The sequence below is a fragment of the Elephas maximus genome, chromosome 8 (assembly GCF_024166365.1).
Source record: "Elephas maximus indicus isolate mEleMax1 chromosome 8, mEleMax1 primary haplotype, whole genome shotgun sequence".
In the NCBI taxonomy this organism is placed as follows: domain Eukaryota; kingdom Metazoa; phylum Chordata; class Mammalia; order Proboscidea; family Elephantidae; genus Elephas; species Elephas maximus.
The window spans coordinates 84,795,100-84,812,140 of record NC_064826.1 but is presented as its reverse complement, the minus strand read 5'-3'; the positions used below and the strand labels follow the sequence as shown (position 1 = coordinate 84,812,140).

Sequence of the window (17,041 nt, the reverse complement as noted above, 5' to 3'; positions counted from 1 at the left end):
TTACAAAGCATCTTCTCAGACCACAAGGCAATAAAACTAGAGATCAATAACCGAAAAACTAGGGAAAAGAAATCAAATACTTGGAAAATGAACAATACCCTCCTGAAAAAAGACTGGGTTATAGAAGACATCAAGAAGGGAATAAGTAAATTCATAGAAAGCAACGAGAATGAAAATACTTCCTATCAAAACCTCTGGGACACAGCAAAAGCAGTGCTCAGAGGCCAATTTGTATCGATAAATGCACGCATACAAAAAGAAGAAAGAGACAAAATCAGAGAACTGTCCCTACAACTTGAAGAAATAGAAGGTGAGCAACAAAAGAATCCATCAGGCACCAGAAGAAAACAAGTAATAAAAATTAGAGCTGAACTAAATTAATTAGAGAACAGAAAAACAATTTAAAGAATTAACAAAGCCAAAAGCTGGTTCTTTGAAAAAATTAACAAAATTGATAAGCCATTGGCTAGACTGACTAAAGAAATACAGGACAGGAAACAAATAACCCGAATAAGAAATGAGAAGGACCACATCACAACAGAACCAAATGAAATTAAAAGAATCATTTCAGATTATTATGAAAAATTGTACTCTAACAAATTTGAAAACCTAGAAGAAATGGATGAATTCCTGGAAAAACACTACCTACCTAAACTAACACATTCAGAAGTAGAACAACTAAATAGACCCATAACAAAAAAAGAGATTGAAACGGTAATCAAAAAACTCCCAACAAAAAAAAGCCCTGGCCTGGACGGCTTCACTGCAGAGTTCTACCAAACTTTCAGAGAAGAGTTAACACCACTACTACTAAAGGTATTCCAAAGTATAGAAAATGACGGAATACTACCCAACTCATTCTATGAAGCCACCATCTCTCTGATACCAAAACCAGGTAAAGACATTACAAAAAAAGAAAATTGTAGACCTATATCCCTCATGAACATTGATGCAAAAATCCTCAACAAATTCTAGCCAATAGAATCCAACAACACATCAAAAAAATAATTCACCCTGATCAAGTGGGACTTATACCAGGTATGCAAGGCTGGTTTAATATCAGAAAAACCATTAATGTAATCCATCACACAAATAAAACAAAAGACAAAAACCACATGATCTTATCAATTGATGCAGAAAAGGCATTTGACAGAGTCCATCACCCATTCATGATAAAAACTCTTACCAAAATAGGAATTGAAGGAAAATTCCTCAACATAATAAAGGGCATCTATGCAAAGCCAACAGCCAATATCACTCTAAATGGAGAGAACCTGAAAGCATTTCCCTTGAGAACGGGAACCAGACAAGGATGCCCTTTATCACCGCTCTTATTCAACATCATGTTGGAAGTCCTAGCCAGGGCAATTAGGCTAGATAAAGAAATAAAGGGCATCCGGATTGGCAAGGAAGAAGTAAAGTTATCACTATTTGCAGATGACATGATTATATACACAGAAAACCCTAAGGAATCCTCCAGAAAACTACTGAAACTAATAGAAGAGTTTGGCAGAGTCTCAGGTTATAAAATAAACATACAAAAATCACTTGGATTCCTCTACATCAACAAAAAGAACACCGAAGAGGAAATAACCAAATCAATACCATTCACAGTAGCCCCCAAGAAGATAAGATACTTAGGAATAAATCTTACCAAGGATGTAAAAGACCTATACAAAGAAAACTACAAAGCTCTACTACAAGAAATTCAAAAGGACATACTTAAGTGGAAAAACATACCCTGCTCATGGATAGGAAGACTTAACATAGTAAAAATGTCTATTCTACCAAAAGCCATCTATACATTTAATGCACTTCCAATCCAAATTCCAATGTCATATTTTAAGGGGATAGAGAAACAAATCACCAATTTCATATGGAAGGGAAAGAAGCCCCGGATAAGCAAAGCACTACTGAAAAAGAAGAAAAAAGTGGGAGGCCTCACCTTACCTGACTTCAGAACCTATTATACAGCCACAGTAGTCAAAACAGCCTGGTATTGGTACAACATCAGACACATAGACCAATGGAACAGAATTGAGAACCCAGACATAGATCCATCCACGTATGAGCAGCTGATATTTGACAAGGGACCAGTGTCAATTAACTGGGGAAAAGATAGCCTTTTTAACAAATGGTGCTGGCATAACTGGATATCCATTTGCAAAAAAATGAAACAGGACCCATACCTCATACCATGCACAAAAACTAACTCCAAGTGGATCAAAGACCTAAACATAAAGACTAAAACGATAAAGATCATGGAAGAAAAAATTGGGACAACCCTAGGAGCCCTAATACAAGATATAAACAGAATACAAAACATTACCAAAAATGATGAAGAGAAACCCAATAACTGGGAGCTCCTAAAAATCAAACACCTATGCTCATCTAAAGACTTCTCCAAAAGAGTAAAAAGACCACCTACAGACTGGGAAAGAATTTTCAGCTATGACATCTCAGACCAGCGCCTGATCTCTAAAATCTACATGATTCTGTCAAAACTCAACCACAAAAAGACAAACAACCCAATCAAGAAGTAGGCAAAGGATATGAACACACATTTCACTAAAGAAGATATTCAGGCAGCCAACAGATACATGAGAAAATGCTCTCGATCATTAGCCATTAGAGAAATGCAAATTAAAACTACGATGAGATTCCATCTCACACCAGCATTAATCCAAAAAACACAAAATAATGTTGGAGAAGCTGCGGAGAGATTGGAACTCTCATACACTGCTGGTGGGAATGTAAAATGGTACAACCACTTTGGAAATCCATCTGGCGTTATCTTAAACAGTTAGAAATAGAACTACCATACAACCCAGAAATCCCACTCCTAGGAATATACCCTAGAGATAAAAGAGCCTTCATACAAACAGATATATGCACACCCATGTTTATTGCAGCTCTGTTTACAATAGCAAAAAGTTGGAAGCAACCAAGGTGTCCATCAACGGATGGATGGGTAAATAAATTGTGGTATATTCACACAATGGAATACTACGCATCGATAAAGAACAGTGACAAATCTGTGAAACATTTCATAACATGGAGGAACCTGGAAGGCATTATGCTGAGCGAAATTAGTCAGAGGCAAAAGGACAAATATTGTATAAGACCACTATTATAAGATCTTGAGAAATAGTAAACCTGAGAAGAACACATACTTTTGTGGTTACGAGGGGGGGAGGGAGGGAGGGTGGGAGAGGGTTTTTTATTGATTAATCAGTAGATAAGAACTGCTTTAGGTGAAGGGAAAGACAACACTCAATACATGGAAGGTCAGCTCAATTGGACTGGACCAAAAGCAAAGAAGTTTCCGGGATAAAATGAATGCTTCAAAGGTCAGCGGAGCAAGGGCGGGGGTCTGGGGAACATGGTTTGCGGGGACTTCTAGGTCAATTGGCAAAATAATTCTATTATGAAATCATTCTGCATCCCACTTTGAAATGCGGCGTCTGGGGTCTTAAATGCTAACAAGCGGCCATCTAAGATGCAGCAATTGGTCTCAACCCACCTGGAGCAAAGGAAAATGAAGAACACCAAGGCCACACGACAACTAAGAGCCCAAGAGACAGAAAGGGCCACATGAACCAGAGACCTACATCATCCTGAGACCAGAAGAACTAGTTGGTGCCCGGCCACAATCGATGACTGCCCTGACAGGGAGCACAGCAGAGGACCCCTGTGGGAGCAGGAGATCAGTGGGATACAGACCCCAAATTCTCATAAAAAGGCCAAACTTAATGGTCTGACTGAGACTGGAGGAATCCCGGCGGCCATGCTCCCCAGACCTTCAGTTGACACAGGACAGGAACCATTCCCGAAGACAACTCATCAGACATGAAAGGGACTGGTCAGCGGGTGGGAGAGAGACACTGATGAAGAGTGAGCTAATTATATCAGGTGGACACTTGAGATTGTGTTGGCAACTCATGTCTGGAGAGGGGATGGGAGGATAGAGAGAGAGGGAAGCCGGCAAAATTGTCAAGAAAGGAGAGACTGGAAGGGCTGACTCAAGAGGGGGAGAGCAAGTGGGAGTAGGGAGTGAGATGTATGTAAACTTATATGTGACAGACTGATTGGATTTGTAAACGTTCACTTGAAGCTTAATAAAGTTATTAAAAAAAAAAAAAAAGTCTCTTGGAAGCACATGTGAAAACTGAGGATCCCTGCCAAAAAAAATAGGTCATTTATCACGTTTATTAAGCAGTACTGCTGGCTACCTGTCATTAGGATATAAAATAGGTCATTTATCACGTTTATTAAGCAGTACTTCTGGCTACCTGTCATTAGGATATAGCTAGCTATTTTATCCAGAGTCTATAAGGTGAATAACGAGTTACACAAAGTCAGATGAATTTGCTAAATAAATCATAATGATTTAAATGCCTATATTTTGGTAGTATTTTTGTATTCAAAGTGCTTTTTCTTAACTTCTTTCCCCTAACAGTCATGGGATAGAAAACACAATATCCTTTCCATTTTAGAAAGAAAATACACTGATTCTCCTAAGATCACATAATTAGTGGTAGAAAAGACAGAACTTCCCCCAAAACCTGGGGGTTTTATTTATTATATTCTTAACTGAATTATGCTGCCCCATTAATGTTTTCATTCAGCATTATGCACAATTGTTCTTAGAGGATAAAAGAAAATATCCTTATTTAATGACTTTATGTTAAAAAGAAAATATCCTTATTTAATGACTTTATGTTAAACAGAAAAAAAGCAGTATGCAAAAGTATGTTTCTCCCAGATACTTGAACACCGATGCTCACTGCAGCATTATTCACAATAGCCAAGAGGTGGAAACAACCCACGAGTCCATTAACAGATGAACGGATAAACAAAGTGTGGTATACCATACAATGGAATATTATTCATCCATAAAAAGAAATGAAGTTTTGATACACGCAGCAACATGCATTAACCTTGAAAACATTGTGCTGAGTGAACTAAATCAAACACAGAAGAACAAATATATGATCCCACTTACATGAAATATCTAGAATAGGCAAATGCATAGAGACAGCGGATACCAGGAGCTGAGGAGAAGGCAGAATGGGGAGTTATTGCATAAGGGGTGCTGAGTTTCTGTCTGGTGTGTGGGAAAACTTGAAAATAGATAACTGTGGTAGCTGCACAATATGGTGAATTTAAGTAATGAACACTTAATAATAGTTCAATGACAAATTTTTTGTTATATATATTTTTCCAAAATAAAATTATTTTTAAAAAGTATATTTGTGGTATAATCTCAGTTCTTCTAAAAACAAGAAAGAAGACTAAAAGGAAATAAGTTAAAAGTTAACAGTAATTACCACTGTTACCACTGAGTAGGAAAGTTACAGGTGACGTCTTCTTTATAATTTTCTGTAATTTCCAAATGTGGTGCAATGGTCATGAGTTATTTTGTCATCAGATATTAATTTCTAAATTCACATAAACATTACTATGCCAATATAGCACCTCTACCACCAGTTGGGAAACCCTGGTGGTATAGTGGCTAAGTGCTACGGCTGCCAACCAAAGGGTCGGCAGTCCGAATCTGCCAGGTGCTCCTTGGAAACTCTATGGTGCAGTTCTACTCTGTCCTGTAGGGTCGATATGAGTCAGAATCGACTCAACGGCACTGGATTTGGTTTTGGTTTGTTTGGTACCACCAGGTGCCACTGAGTCAATTCCGACTCATGGAGACCCCCATGTGTTTCACAGCAGAACTGCACTGAATAGGGTTTTCATGGCTGTGACCTTTTGGAAGCAAATCACCAGGCCTTTCTTCTGAGGTGCTTCACAGTGGGTTTGAACTGCCAACCTTTCAATTAGTAGCCAAGTGCCTCACTGTCTGCACCCCCGGGCTGCCATAACACCTCTAGCCTTATGATTATAGTCCCCTTCATAAAATCAATACTTGAATTCAATTTCTACATAAAAACCTAATTCAAAACTTCAAAGAATCAAATACTTACATATTCTTCCTGCTCATGATAAATTTCCTGAAAGACACTATTACGCAACTGGATTATTTCTTGTTTTATTTTCTCAACTTCAGATCCATCATGGTCATCAGACTTCAATAAAAAAGAAAAAATGATCTTGCAGGCTTAAAAGTAGACTAAGACAAGTCTTCCTAGTGATAATTAGTGTAACTTCTACAACAAATTGCTGTCTGATTTCTATGTATCCTTCAATACCTAGCACATAATAGACTCACATAAACATTTGTTGAATTATATATAGATCAGTTTATTCTCACACGACTTTTCAAAACCTACAAATTCTAAAAAATGAAGACGAAATCAGTTACACAGCTTTTTCTTGTCTCTTAATTTGCTGTAGATTTTCTACAAAATAAAGATGACCAACTGCCATCATAAAGCAAATGTAAGACAGGGCTAAAATACAACTGGAATCCCTGGAATCATTTTCTAGACGAGATTTGGTTTAAAAAAAAAAATGTAATATATAAATGTGTGGAGTGTCTACCAGAGGAAAAACAATAATTACAAAAAATTCCATAAAACTCCAATGATAATAAATAAGTCATCTTAAAAGGTATATATACTTTAAAAGTCAGATATAATTCTCCAAAAGGTGAAAAATCAAACTAAAGAAGACCCCATCCTCCATAGCCCAGAATAGACTAAAACTGGATAAACTTTAAGAACTATTAAATTAGTTCTGAAATAGCCCCTATAAAACCCCAAAAAAGACCAAACCCATTGCTGTCAAGTCGATTCCGACTCATAACAACCATACAGGACAGAGCGGAAATGCCCCACAGAGTTTCCACAGAGTGCCCGGTGGATTCAAACAGCTGACCTTTTGGTTAGCAGCGGTAGCTCTTAACCACTATGCCACCAGGGTTTCCAGCCCCTATATCCCCCCTAATTAAGTGCTCAGAAAAGGAAGAGAGCCAATCCAAATCGGATTGAGGTGTAACATAGGTCTCTTTTGTATTTAAATCGAATTATCAGGATAACACATAAAACTGCCAGTTTATTCTCAAAGTATCAATCCTAAGGAAGAAGGTTAGTCCAGATTAGAGCATCCTAATCCATCCAGTTCTGCTATCATATAACAACAAAAAATATTTGTAAGAAATGTTATGTGCAACCATAAAAAGAGAGTTAGCAAAAGACATCATGGTCTTAAAAGTACTATCTGACAAAATTCTGCCTTTGAGGAATCACCCTAACATCTGTGCATGTTTTTGTTATTAGTTGCAGCTAAACCAATTCCAACACGCGGTGAGTAAAGTAGGACTACTCTATGGGGTCTTTAAGGCTGTAACTTTTCAAGAAGCAGATCACCAGGCCTGTCTCCTGAGGGGCCTCTGGGTGGAATCAAACTGCCAACCTTTCAAGTGCTTAACTGTTTGCGGTACTCAAGGATGCCATAATTTGCATGTAGTAGGCTTGTATTAAAACGAACATTCTAACAGTCCAAACTTCAAAAATATTTCTAAAACGCCCGTATTACTAAAAACCAAGGCGGCCATACAAATTCTTTTTAAAAAGTATTTAATGACATGAGAAAATGGCTACACTATTAATGTAATCACAATTTTATCCACATGCACAGAGGAAAAAAAATAAAGTATATAAAACAACATGAATAATGGTTCTCTTATTTTAAAGCATATGCATTAATTTTATGAAGCAAAGTCAAGTAAAAGGAAGTACAGAGTTCAGTAAGAAGCAACTGTTTCCTTACTTCTTCCAAATTATTCTTTTCAACCAATTTCCACCTCAGTTGAGCTTTTAAGCCTTTCAGTATCTTCTTAATGGATAGCAAGTGATCCACATTGGGACTTTTATTTAACCACTCAATAAGCTGCTTCTTAAACTAAGTGAGAAAAAGAGGTTACTGTATTTTCAAACACATCAGTCAACCAACTGACCATTTATCATTTCTCTTATAATTCAACTAGTATTTACTGAGTTCAAACTGAAGCACTAAGAGATTCTCAACCTTCAACAAAACAATTCTACCATTTGATTTTTCAATTATCCACAATTCTATATAAAAGATTATCAGTTCCAGCAATCAAAGTGCAAAGATTAAGCAAATACTTCAAGCTGAGAAGTACAGTGAGACATGCATTAGTAGTTAGGATATAAATAAAAAGTGCTAGTGAGGATGCAAATTGAAATCACCTTTCCCAAAAGCAGTTTGAGAATATGTATCAGGTTTTAAGAATGTTCATCCCTCTGACTCACTAGTTACAATTCTAGGAATCTATTCTGAGGAAATATATTCAAAAAATATGTACAAATATTATGTACAGTCTTACTGATGGTAGAATATAATTAGAAGTAACCTTAACGTCCAACACAAAAGAAAGGTTAAATAATGTTGTACGTACCATACAATGGGTAATGATTTAGCCACTCAAAATGACATTAAGGAAGAATCATTAATCACACGGGAAGATGTTCATAATATACCATTAAGTAAAAAACATTTTTGAAGTAGCTTACAAATAATGCAAGGCATATAATAAACATGCATCCATATAAATAACCAGTCAAAAAGGAAATACTCTGAAACTAACAGTGACTATATCTCTTAGGGTAAGGAGATTATCAATAATGCAATTATTTTTTCTTTTTATATACATCAAATTTTCTACAGTAAACTTGCATAGGTAGAAAGAAAATTAGGATAAAAGTTATGTTTTAATGGACATAAGAAAATCAAATTGCAGACTTACTCAAAAAACTCAATATGCTTATATTAACAAAGGTCACCATCTCCACCGTACTGTAAATTTAATTACATACTACTAGCAACAGTTATAGTGTTTTCCTAGAAATAATAATTTACATATACACTAGGTACTAAATTACTTGAGAAAAACATATGTATTAAAAAATGCAAAGCAGAGGCTACATCAGCCTGAGACCATAACTAGATGGTTCCCAGCTACGACTGATGACTGCCCTGGCAGGGAACACAACAGAAAACCCCTGAGGGAGCAGGAGAGCAGTGGGAGGCAGACCCCAAATTGTCATAAAAAGACCCGACTTAATGGTCTGACTGAGACTAAAAGGACCCTGGAGGTCATGATCCCCAGACCTTCTGTTAGTCCAAGACAGGAACCACCCCCAAAGCCAACTCTTCGGACAGGGATTGGACTGGACTATATGATAGGAAATGATACTGGTGAGGAGTGAGCTTCTTGGATCAAGTAGACACATGAGACTATGTGGGCAGCTCCTGTCTGAAGAGGAGATGAGAAGGCAGAGGGGGTCAGAAGCTGGCTGAATGGACATGAAAACAGAGGGTAGAGAGAAGGAGTGTGCTGTCTCACTAGGGGGAGAGCAACTAGGAGTATATAGCAAGGTGTACAGAAATTTTTGTATGAGAGGCTGACCTGATTTGTAAACTTTCACTTAAAGCACAATAAAAAAATTTTTTAAAAAATGCAAAGCATCATTCTTTAAGACCAAGAGGAGAAAGTGTAATCCCACCTCCACACTGTCCTTGTACTTGGACTGTACTGTGGCAATGAGCCTTTCCTCTGAACGAATCTTTTGCAGTACTTGACTATATGTATTTAAAATGATCTCCTTGTCTGGATCACCTTGGTCCTGAATGAAATCACACACATGGGATTAAATACAAAGGAGTATCCAAAATAGTTAAAAATTTCAATAACAATGGATACTCTTCAGAGATGATATCTTTGACAAACACCCTATCATTTCAAAATATTCCTTAAACACAAATCTCTTCCTAACAGGACAGAAACTGATATATCAAAAATGTTCACGTGGGGAATTTCTTCCCATTACACTGCTATTCCTGAAGCTGTCTCGAGTATACCATTAAAGAAAATGAGAGATACTATTTTTTTAATATAAATATAATAAACAATATATAGAACATCAACACTTAATTTTAGAAATCATCTATTAGCAACTACTTCTCAAATCAAGTCTGACTAAACAACCTAAATCAGGAATACCTGGCAAAAAGGGTAATACAGTAGCACATGATGTACTTTTAATGCTAATATGAATAAAATTGCAAAAAATAAAAAATAAATAAAATGAAAAACATAACCCCTGAGACTTTGAAAAGCAGACTGAATAACTAGGAAAGAGCTCCAATGGGCAATGTTAAGATTACAAAATGCTCTTCCACAGAGTTACACTAATTTTTACCTTGACACAGCAATACAGAATATATACAGTAGAGAAAGGAGGCTAATAATCTTGTTGTCCACTTCCAAAGTTGTCACAGATTTTATTAAAAATTTTCACAAACTTTAAGGAGTCTTTTCTTTTAGTCAATGGGTATGATGGAATCAAGAATCAAATGACATAGAAACCTGAACCACTTAGATTAACAAGGGTTTTGTTAAAATTAAACATCACTTTTTTTTTTAATGTGCAATGTCCTACGCAAATGAAAATGCCACCCTGTGGAAGAATAAGATTTTCACATATTAAAAAAAAAAAAACGGTTGCCGTCGAATCGATTCCAACTCATAGCGACTCTATAAGATAGAGTCAAGCTGCCCCACAGGGTTTCCAAGAAGTGGCTAGTGGATTCAAACTGCCGACCTTTTGGTTACCAGCCAAGCTCTTAATCACAGTGCAACCAGGGCTCCAACATACAAGACTACTTGAAATAAATCTACTTCGAACAGGTTTATAAGAAGAAAGCTAAGACCAGTCTTAATGTTTTCTAACTAGCAAAAAAAAAGCCATATTATTGGTTAATACTTTCTAACTAACAAGAGAAACCATACTGCTTCAAAGAAAGCAATGATAGAGTATCGATAATCACCATCAGAGACATTTCCAGCTCTTTGCAGACACTTGACTCAGTCTTCTCTAGGATTTCATCAACATTATCAATTGTGTCTTCAGCAGTCAGTGGTTCTTCCACAGTTAGATCAAAAACCTCATTTGCAAATACAAAAACAAAATATCACACAATTAATATAATTTACATTCACTATTATCTTCAAAGCTAGGAGTAAAGCATTACCCTATGCACTGGACAACGTGGAGAAAATAAGGGTACACAAAAAAGATAAAATATCTACCCTCACAAAACCTATGTATCTCTAGGTATCTGAGAAGAGATTTCACACACCTAAAGAAACCTCTTATTTTGTAATTTGTGGTTAAGAGTGGAGAAGGTAAAATCCAGAGGAAAAGTATGAGGAAAAACAGAGAAAAGGCCAAGAAGATAATTTCTGGGAAGAATAAAAGAAGCAATCTGGCTAAAAGCTGGTAAAGAACATTGAATACTCAGGTGGCAAATTTAGATCTGACAGGTAGTAGGCACACGAGATCATCTCTTGAACAAAAAAAGGATATGATTATGTATGGTACTTGCTAATGACCTGCTAGTATTTAGGAATTTGGAGATTAACTTTTAGTTAAAAATTAAACATAGAAAGGTTCCCATCTCATTAGGAAAGCAAAGATATTTTCTATCAGGAAATGAACTTTATCATAAGGTGTTAAATAGAATAAAATCAGGGTCCCAAAATATAAGATACAGAACATAAAGGGTCACAAGCAGTCACTTCGATTTCAGAGATTCGGTGTTGTGATTACGGAGACCTGGATTAGGGAAACAGCTATGGAAATGGAAATGGAAAGGAAAGGAAAAGTAGCCACAACTTAATAACTGACCTGAAGAGAAACACATTTATGATCAGTAACAACAAAAGAAAGGCAAAGAAATAACTAAGTTATGTCAATGTATTGACAAAGCACTAAAAACAAGGAAAGTGCTTCAAGTAGACGGGGATTAAAGAGTTTTTTCCTCCAAAACAAAGCTAGAAATATATACTCGAAGTCATTCCACAGATAACAGCATGGTTATCCTTGCCCTTTCTGAGCAAGTTATAAAACAGGTAGAAGAGCACAGAATCAGTAAAAAAATCAGGCCAAAACTCAATTACGATTCTGAATACATTATGCAAAATCATGTGCCCCTAAGCTTTCTGGAAACTTAAAAAAATCACATGCTCCTGAGCTTTCTGGAAAATTACAGGGCATCTTTACTGATAAATAAGTAAGAACCAAAAAGGATGAGACATAAAAGATCTTTTAAAATATCTACTATCAACTGAGACTAATGCTCCCGATTTATCTGAGATATCTTTACGATCTTTAAGATAGCTAAAACTTAAAAGATTTACACATTGCCAAAGAGTTAAGAATATATTATTGTAAGCATGGCTAGTTGGCCACCAATGCTAGAACACGTATTTCTTGCTTAAAAAAAAAAAAAAGACTATGAAGACAAAAGCTCTACTATGCTCTGAAGCATACATACACACATACTCTTATTTCTACACCTGTAAAATATACAGTATGCTTGTAATAAACTACAATAACACAGCCTGATTAAGGCTGTTTTCACATATCTCCTAAACAGAACATAAATCCTTCACTCCTGCATCCTATCACGCACCTACACACATACGCTCCCTCCCTCTTCCTCTTCCCTGCCTTCCTCCCTCTTACTCCTGTTTCCTTACCCCTCTCTTCCCTCAAAGAAAAGAATTAAATTACATTTGGAAATTTAAAAAGGAACACAGTTTAGGTGAAGGGAAGGACAACACTCAACACAGGGAAGGTCAGCTCAACTGGACTGGACCAAAAGCAGTTTCCTGAATAAACTGAATGCTTCGAAAGTCAGCGGAGCAAGGGCAGGGGTTTGGGGACTATGGCTTAAGGGGACTTCTAAATCAACTGGCAAAACAAATTCTATTAAGAAAACATTCTGCATCCCACTTTGAAGTGTGGCGTCTGGGGTCTTAAATGCTAACAAGCAGCCATCTAAGATGCATCAATTGGTCTTAACCCACCTGGATCAAAGGAGAATGAAGAACACCAAGGTCACCAGATAATTATGAGCCTGAGAGACAGAAAGGGCCACATGAACTAGAGGCTTACATCATCCTGAGACCAGAAGAACTAGATGGTGCCTGGCCACAACCGATGACTGCCCTGACAGGGAGCACAACAGAGAACCCCTGAGGGAGCAGAACAGTGGGATGAAGACCCCAAATTCTCATAAAAAGACCAGACTTAATGGTCTGACTGAAACTAGAAGAACCCCTGTGGTCATGGTCCCCAAACCTTCTGTTGGCCCAGGACAGCAATCATTCCCGAAGACAACTCATCAGACGTGGATTGGACTGGACAATGGTTTGGAGAGAGATGCTGATGAGGAATGAGCTACTTGTATCAGGTGGACACTTAGGACTGTGTTGGCATCTCCTGTCTAGAGGGGAGATGGGAGGGTAGAGGGGGTTAGAAACTGGCAAAATGGTCACGAAAGGAAAGACTGGAAGGAGGGAGCAGGCTGACTCATTAGGGGGAGAGTAAATGGGAGTATGCAGTAAGGTGTATATAAGTTTGTATGTGCGAGACTGACTTGATTTGTAAACTTTCACTTAAAGCACAATAAAAATTATTTAAAAAAAAAAAAAGGAACACAGTCCCTGGTTTATGGTGCAAACACTATCAGGAGCTCTTATTACCTTTAAGGTGCTATGGAACCATCCTACAAGACTTTGGAGAGAAGCCTGTGTTTCACTTCTAACATTGCTGAACTCCTCTCTTTTACCACACTTCCATTCATAGAATTTCTCAAGTATTTCTTCAGAGTTTGTCCCTTCTTTGGCCTGTCCATATACTGCTTCTAAGGAGGATGACAAATCCTGCAAAAAGATATATTTCTGTTTATTAAGTGAGTATCATGGAATTTAAGCATTGTGTTAGGATCCAAGAGACACAAAACCAGTATACTGAGTCCTCATCCTTGAGAACTGTGTAAATAATACGTAGAATCATTAGAAAGAGATGAAAACAACAAAAAACTACTGGAAGGAACTTTACTTAAGCTTCAATAGTGAAAGTAAATATATTATCTGAATTAAGGTTATAAATAACCTTACTGAATTAAAGTTATAAATAGCACATTTTATATTTTTATATTTTTAAGTAGAAATGACCCTCTTCTCTGTGACTTTAAGAATTACTACAGGTTATCCTGACATGGAAGTTTCCAAGACCTATTGCTAAAAAAAGTAAATAAACTATACACCAAAATATACAATGTAATTCCAATTAAGGAAAAATACTAGACATATTAAGTATACGTTCTTAAAAGCATTAAAGAAGGACTGGAAGAGGCAAGACAGAAGCCAGCATAGCTGCTGTCTCCTTCTAGGAATAAACCCTAGAAATGCTACAGAGACAAGAGGAAAACTTATCAAAAAATTCTGAGAAATCCTTGGAAAAACAGAGGATGACTGGTGCTCAGCAATGAATGAGTAAAGCCACTTCAAGTAGGAAAAGTCCTAGGCCACAACACAGGATAGCCTGTGGGAAAAGATAACCTATGCCTTTCTCTTTCCCTCAGATTGGCACCAGCACCAGCCCAACACCAAAAAGAGGCCATGGGTTTACACAAGCACAGCACAACACAGGTAAGGCCAAAACTCATAACCAGTACAGAAGAGATGGCCGCTCCGGAGCATTCCCCCTCCTTTCCTTTTCTCTTGAACATCTGATAAGCATTTACACCCAAGGGTGGTACCCTCTGGAAAATAGCAGTGGCTGAAGTAGAGAGACTGGGAAATTCACTGAAGAGTAAGATCATCTGGGAGAGAGGCAAACAAGGAGTAGTTCAGCCCAGACTTGTCTCCACTCTGAGAAACACCCCATCCTTTTCCCTAACCTGATCTGCAGTGGTCTAAGCTGTGGTCCAGACTTTCGCCTGTCCTCTCAGAACTAAGGTTGCTTATCGTCCCAAGAGAACATGATAACCTGGAAGCAGCTGGAAGGGAGGACAAAATATATGAAAAACACAAGCACTCTAAAAAAATATAACTAAGCCACTTTATAAGAAGAAAACCAAAATCAGTGGGCCACACAATATTAAGAACTCAAAATAAGCGTAACAGATATTCTTACCAAAAAGAGAAGACACGGAAACACAATGAAAAAACAAACAGTTATAAATAATAACCAACTGAAGATACTAGGTATGAAAGAACTACTCTTTGAAATAAAAAACACAATGTATCGCCTAATGGCAGAAGGACATTAACTGAAGAACCAATTAGTGAGCTAGACGGTAAGTCAAGGATCCCTCCAAAAACTCACAGAAAGGGATAAAAACATACAAAAAGCAATGGAAAAACAGTTAAAATATGTGAAGAATAAAAGTAGAAGTTTAAACGTCTAACAGATATTTCAGAATTAGAGAAAAAGTAAAAGGGACCAATATAAGAAATAATTGCCAAGTGTTTCCTAGAATTAAAGATATAAAATATAAAACTTCAGACTGAAATGGCCTAGACAGTACTAAACTATCCAGATTATATCTATACTTAAGCATGTTATAGTGTAATTTAGGAACAAAGTCAAGTGAAAATTTAAAAACTTCCGGAGGAAAAAAAAAGATTACCTACAGAAGAACAAAAAACAAACTGATCCGAGGCTTTTCAAATAATTATCACCAATGGATTATTATCATCAAACAATTACAGACAATGGACTATTATCATCAAAGGTCGAAAGGAAAAATGGCCTTTGGATAGGATATTTTATAAACAACCGAGCAAAACACAAGCAGCAAAAGATAAAATAATGAAACCTCACAGAAATTAAATAATTTTGTTCATCAGAGGACCTACGGACTGGGAGAAAATTTTCAAGAACCATATAACCGATAAGGGTCTCCTGTCCAAGATATATAAAATACTTCTATAACTTAACAAAAAGACAAACAATTTAAAAAATGGCTAAAGGACTTGGACAGTTCACCAAGGAGGATATTCAAACGGCCAACAAGCACATGAAAAGATGCTCAACGTCATTAGCCACTACCCTTTGCCGTCGAGTCTGTTATGACTCATAGCAGCCCTACACAATACAGTAGAACTGCTGCCAGAGGGTTTCCAAGGCTGTAATCTTTACAGAAGCCAAATGCACATCTTTCTCCTGTGGAGCAGCTGGTGAGTTTCAACCGCTGACCTTCCGATTAGCAGTCCGGCGCTTATTAACTACTGTGCTACCAGGGCTTTTTTATTAGCCATCAAAAAAAAAATAAAATCAAGCCAAATCCATTTCCATCAAGTCAATTCCAAATCATAGCAATCCTGTAGGACAGAGTAGAACTGTCCCATAGGGTTTCCAAGGCTATAAATCTTTACAGAAACAGACTGCCATAACTTCTGAAAAGCAGCTAGTGAGTTTGAACCTCCAACCTTTCAGTTAGCAGCCCAGTGCTTTAACCTACCACCCAGGCTCCCCCTCATTAGCCATTCACCAAAAAAAAAAAAAAAACCCATTGCTGGACAGTCGATTCCAACTCATAGTGACCATTTAGGACAGAGTAAAACTGCCCCATACAGTTTCCAAGGAGCAGCTCGTAGATTTGAACTGCCGACCTTTTGGTTAACAACCAAGCTCCTAACCACTGTGCCACCAGGGCTCCTCATTAGCCATCAACCAAAAACCAAACCCATTGCCATCAAATCGATTCCAACTCATAGCGACCCTATAGGTCAGAGTAGAACTGCCCCATAGGGTTTCCAAGGAGCGCCTGGTGGATTTGAACTGTGACTTTTTGGTTAGCAGCTGTAGCACTTAACCACTATGCCACCAGGGTTTCCCATTAGCCATTAGGGAGACGCAAATCAAAGCCACAATGAGATACCACCTCACTCCTAGTAGAATGGCAATGTTTAAAAAAAAAAAAAAACAGTAAATAACAGGTTTTGGCAATTGTAGAGAAACTGAAGCCCTCATTCACTGCTGGGGGAATGTAAAATGGTATAGCCACTGTGAGAACCAGTTTGGCAGTACCTCAAAAAGTTTAACAAATATAAACCAGAGACTCCATCACCCTGAGACCAGAAGAACTAGATGGTGCCTGGCTACAACCGATGACTGCCCTGACAGGGAGCACGAGAGCAGTGGGATACAAACCCCAAATTCTCATAAAAAGACCAGACTTAATGATCTGACTGAGACTAGAA

The 17,041-nt window shown here is 37.4% G+C and overlaps 1 protein-coding gene across 2 annotated transcripts in view; it reads right to left on the bottom strand.

Moving 5' to 3' along the window:
- STK31 (serine/threonine kinase 31) overlaps positions 1-17,041 on the bottom strand; it is an 86,544-nt gene that overhangs the window by 26,989 nt on the left and 42,514 nt on the right. For both annotated transcript variants that reach the window (XM_049893827.1, XM_049893828.1), the window contains exons 12-16: positions 13,532-13,711; positions 10,810-10,926; positions 9,486-9,605; positions 7,726-7,857; positions 5,979-6,080 (exon numbers count right to left, since the gene is read on the bottom strand). In XM_049893827.1, the coding sequence (XP_049749784.1) occupies positions 5,979-6,080; positions 7,726-7,857; positions 9,486-9,605; positions 10,810-10,926; positions 13,532-13,711 (651 nt within the window). The remainder of the gene's footprint in view (positions 1-5,978; positions 6,081-7,725; positions 7,858-9,485; positions 9,606-10,809; positions 10,927-13,531; positions 13,712-17,041) is intronic.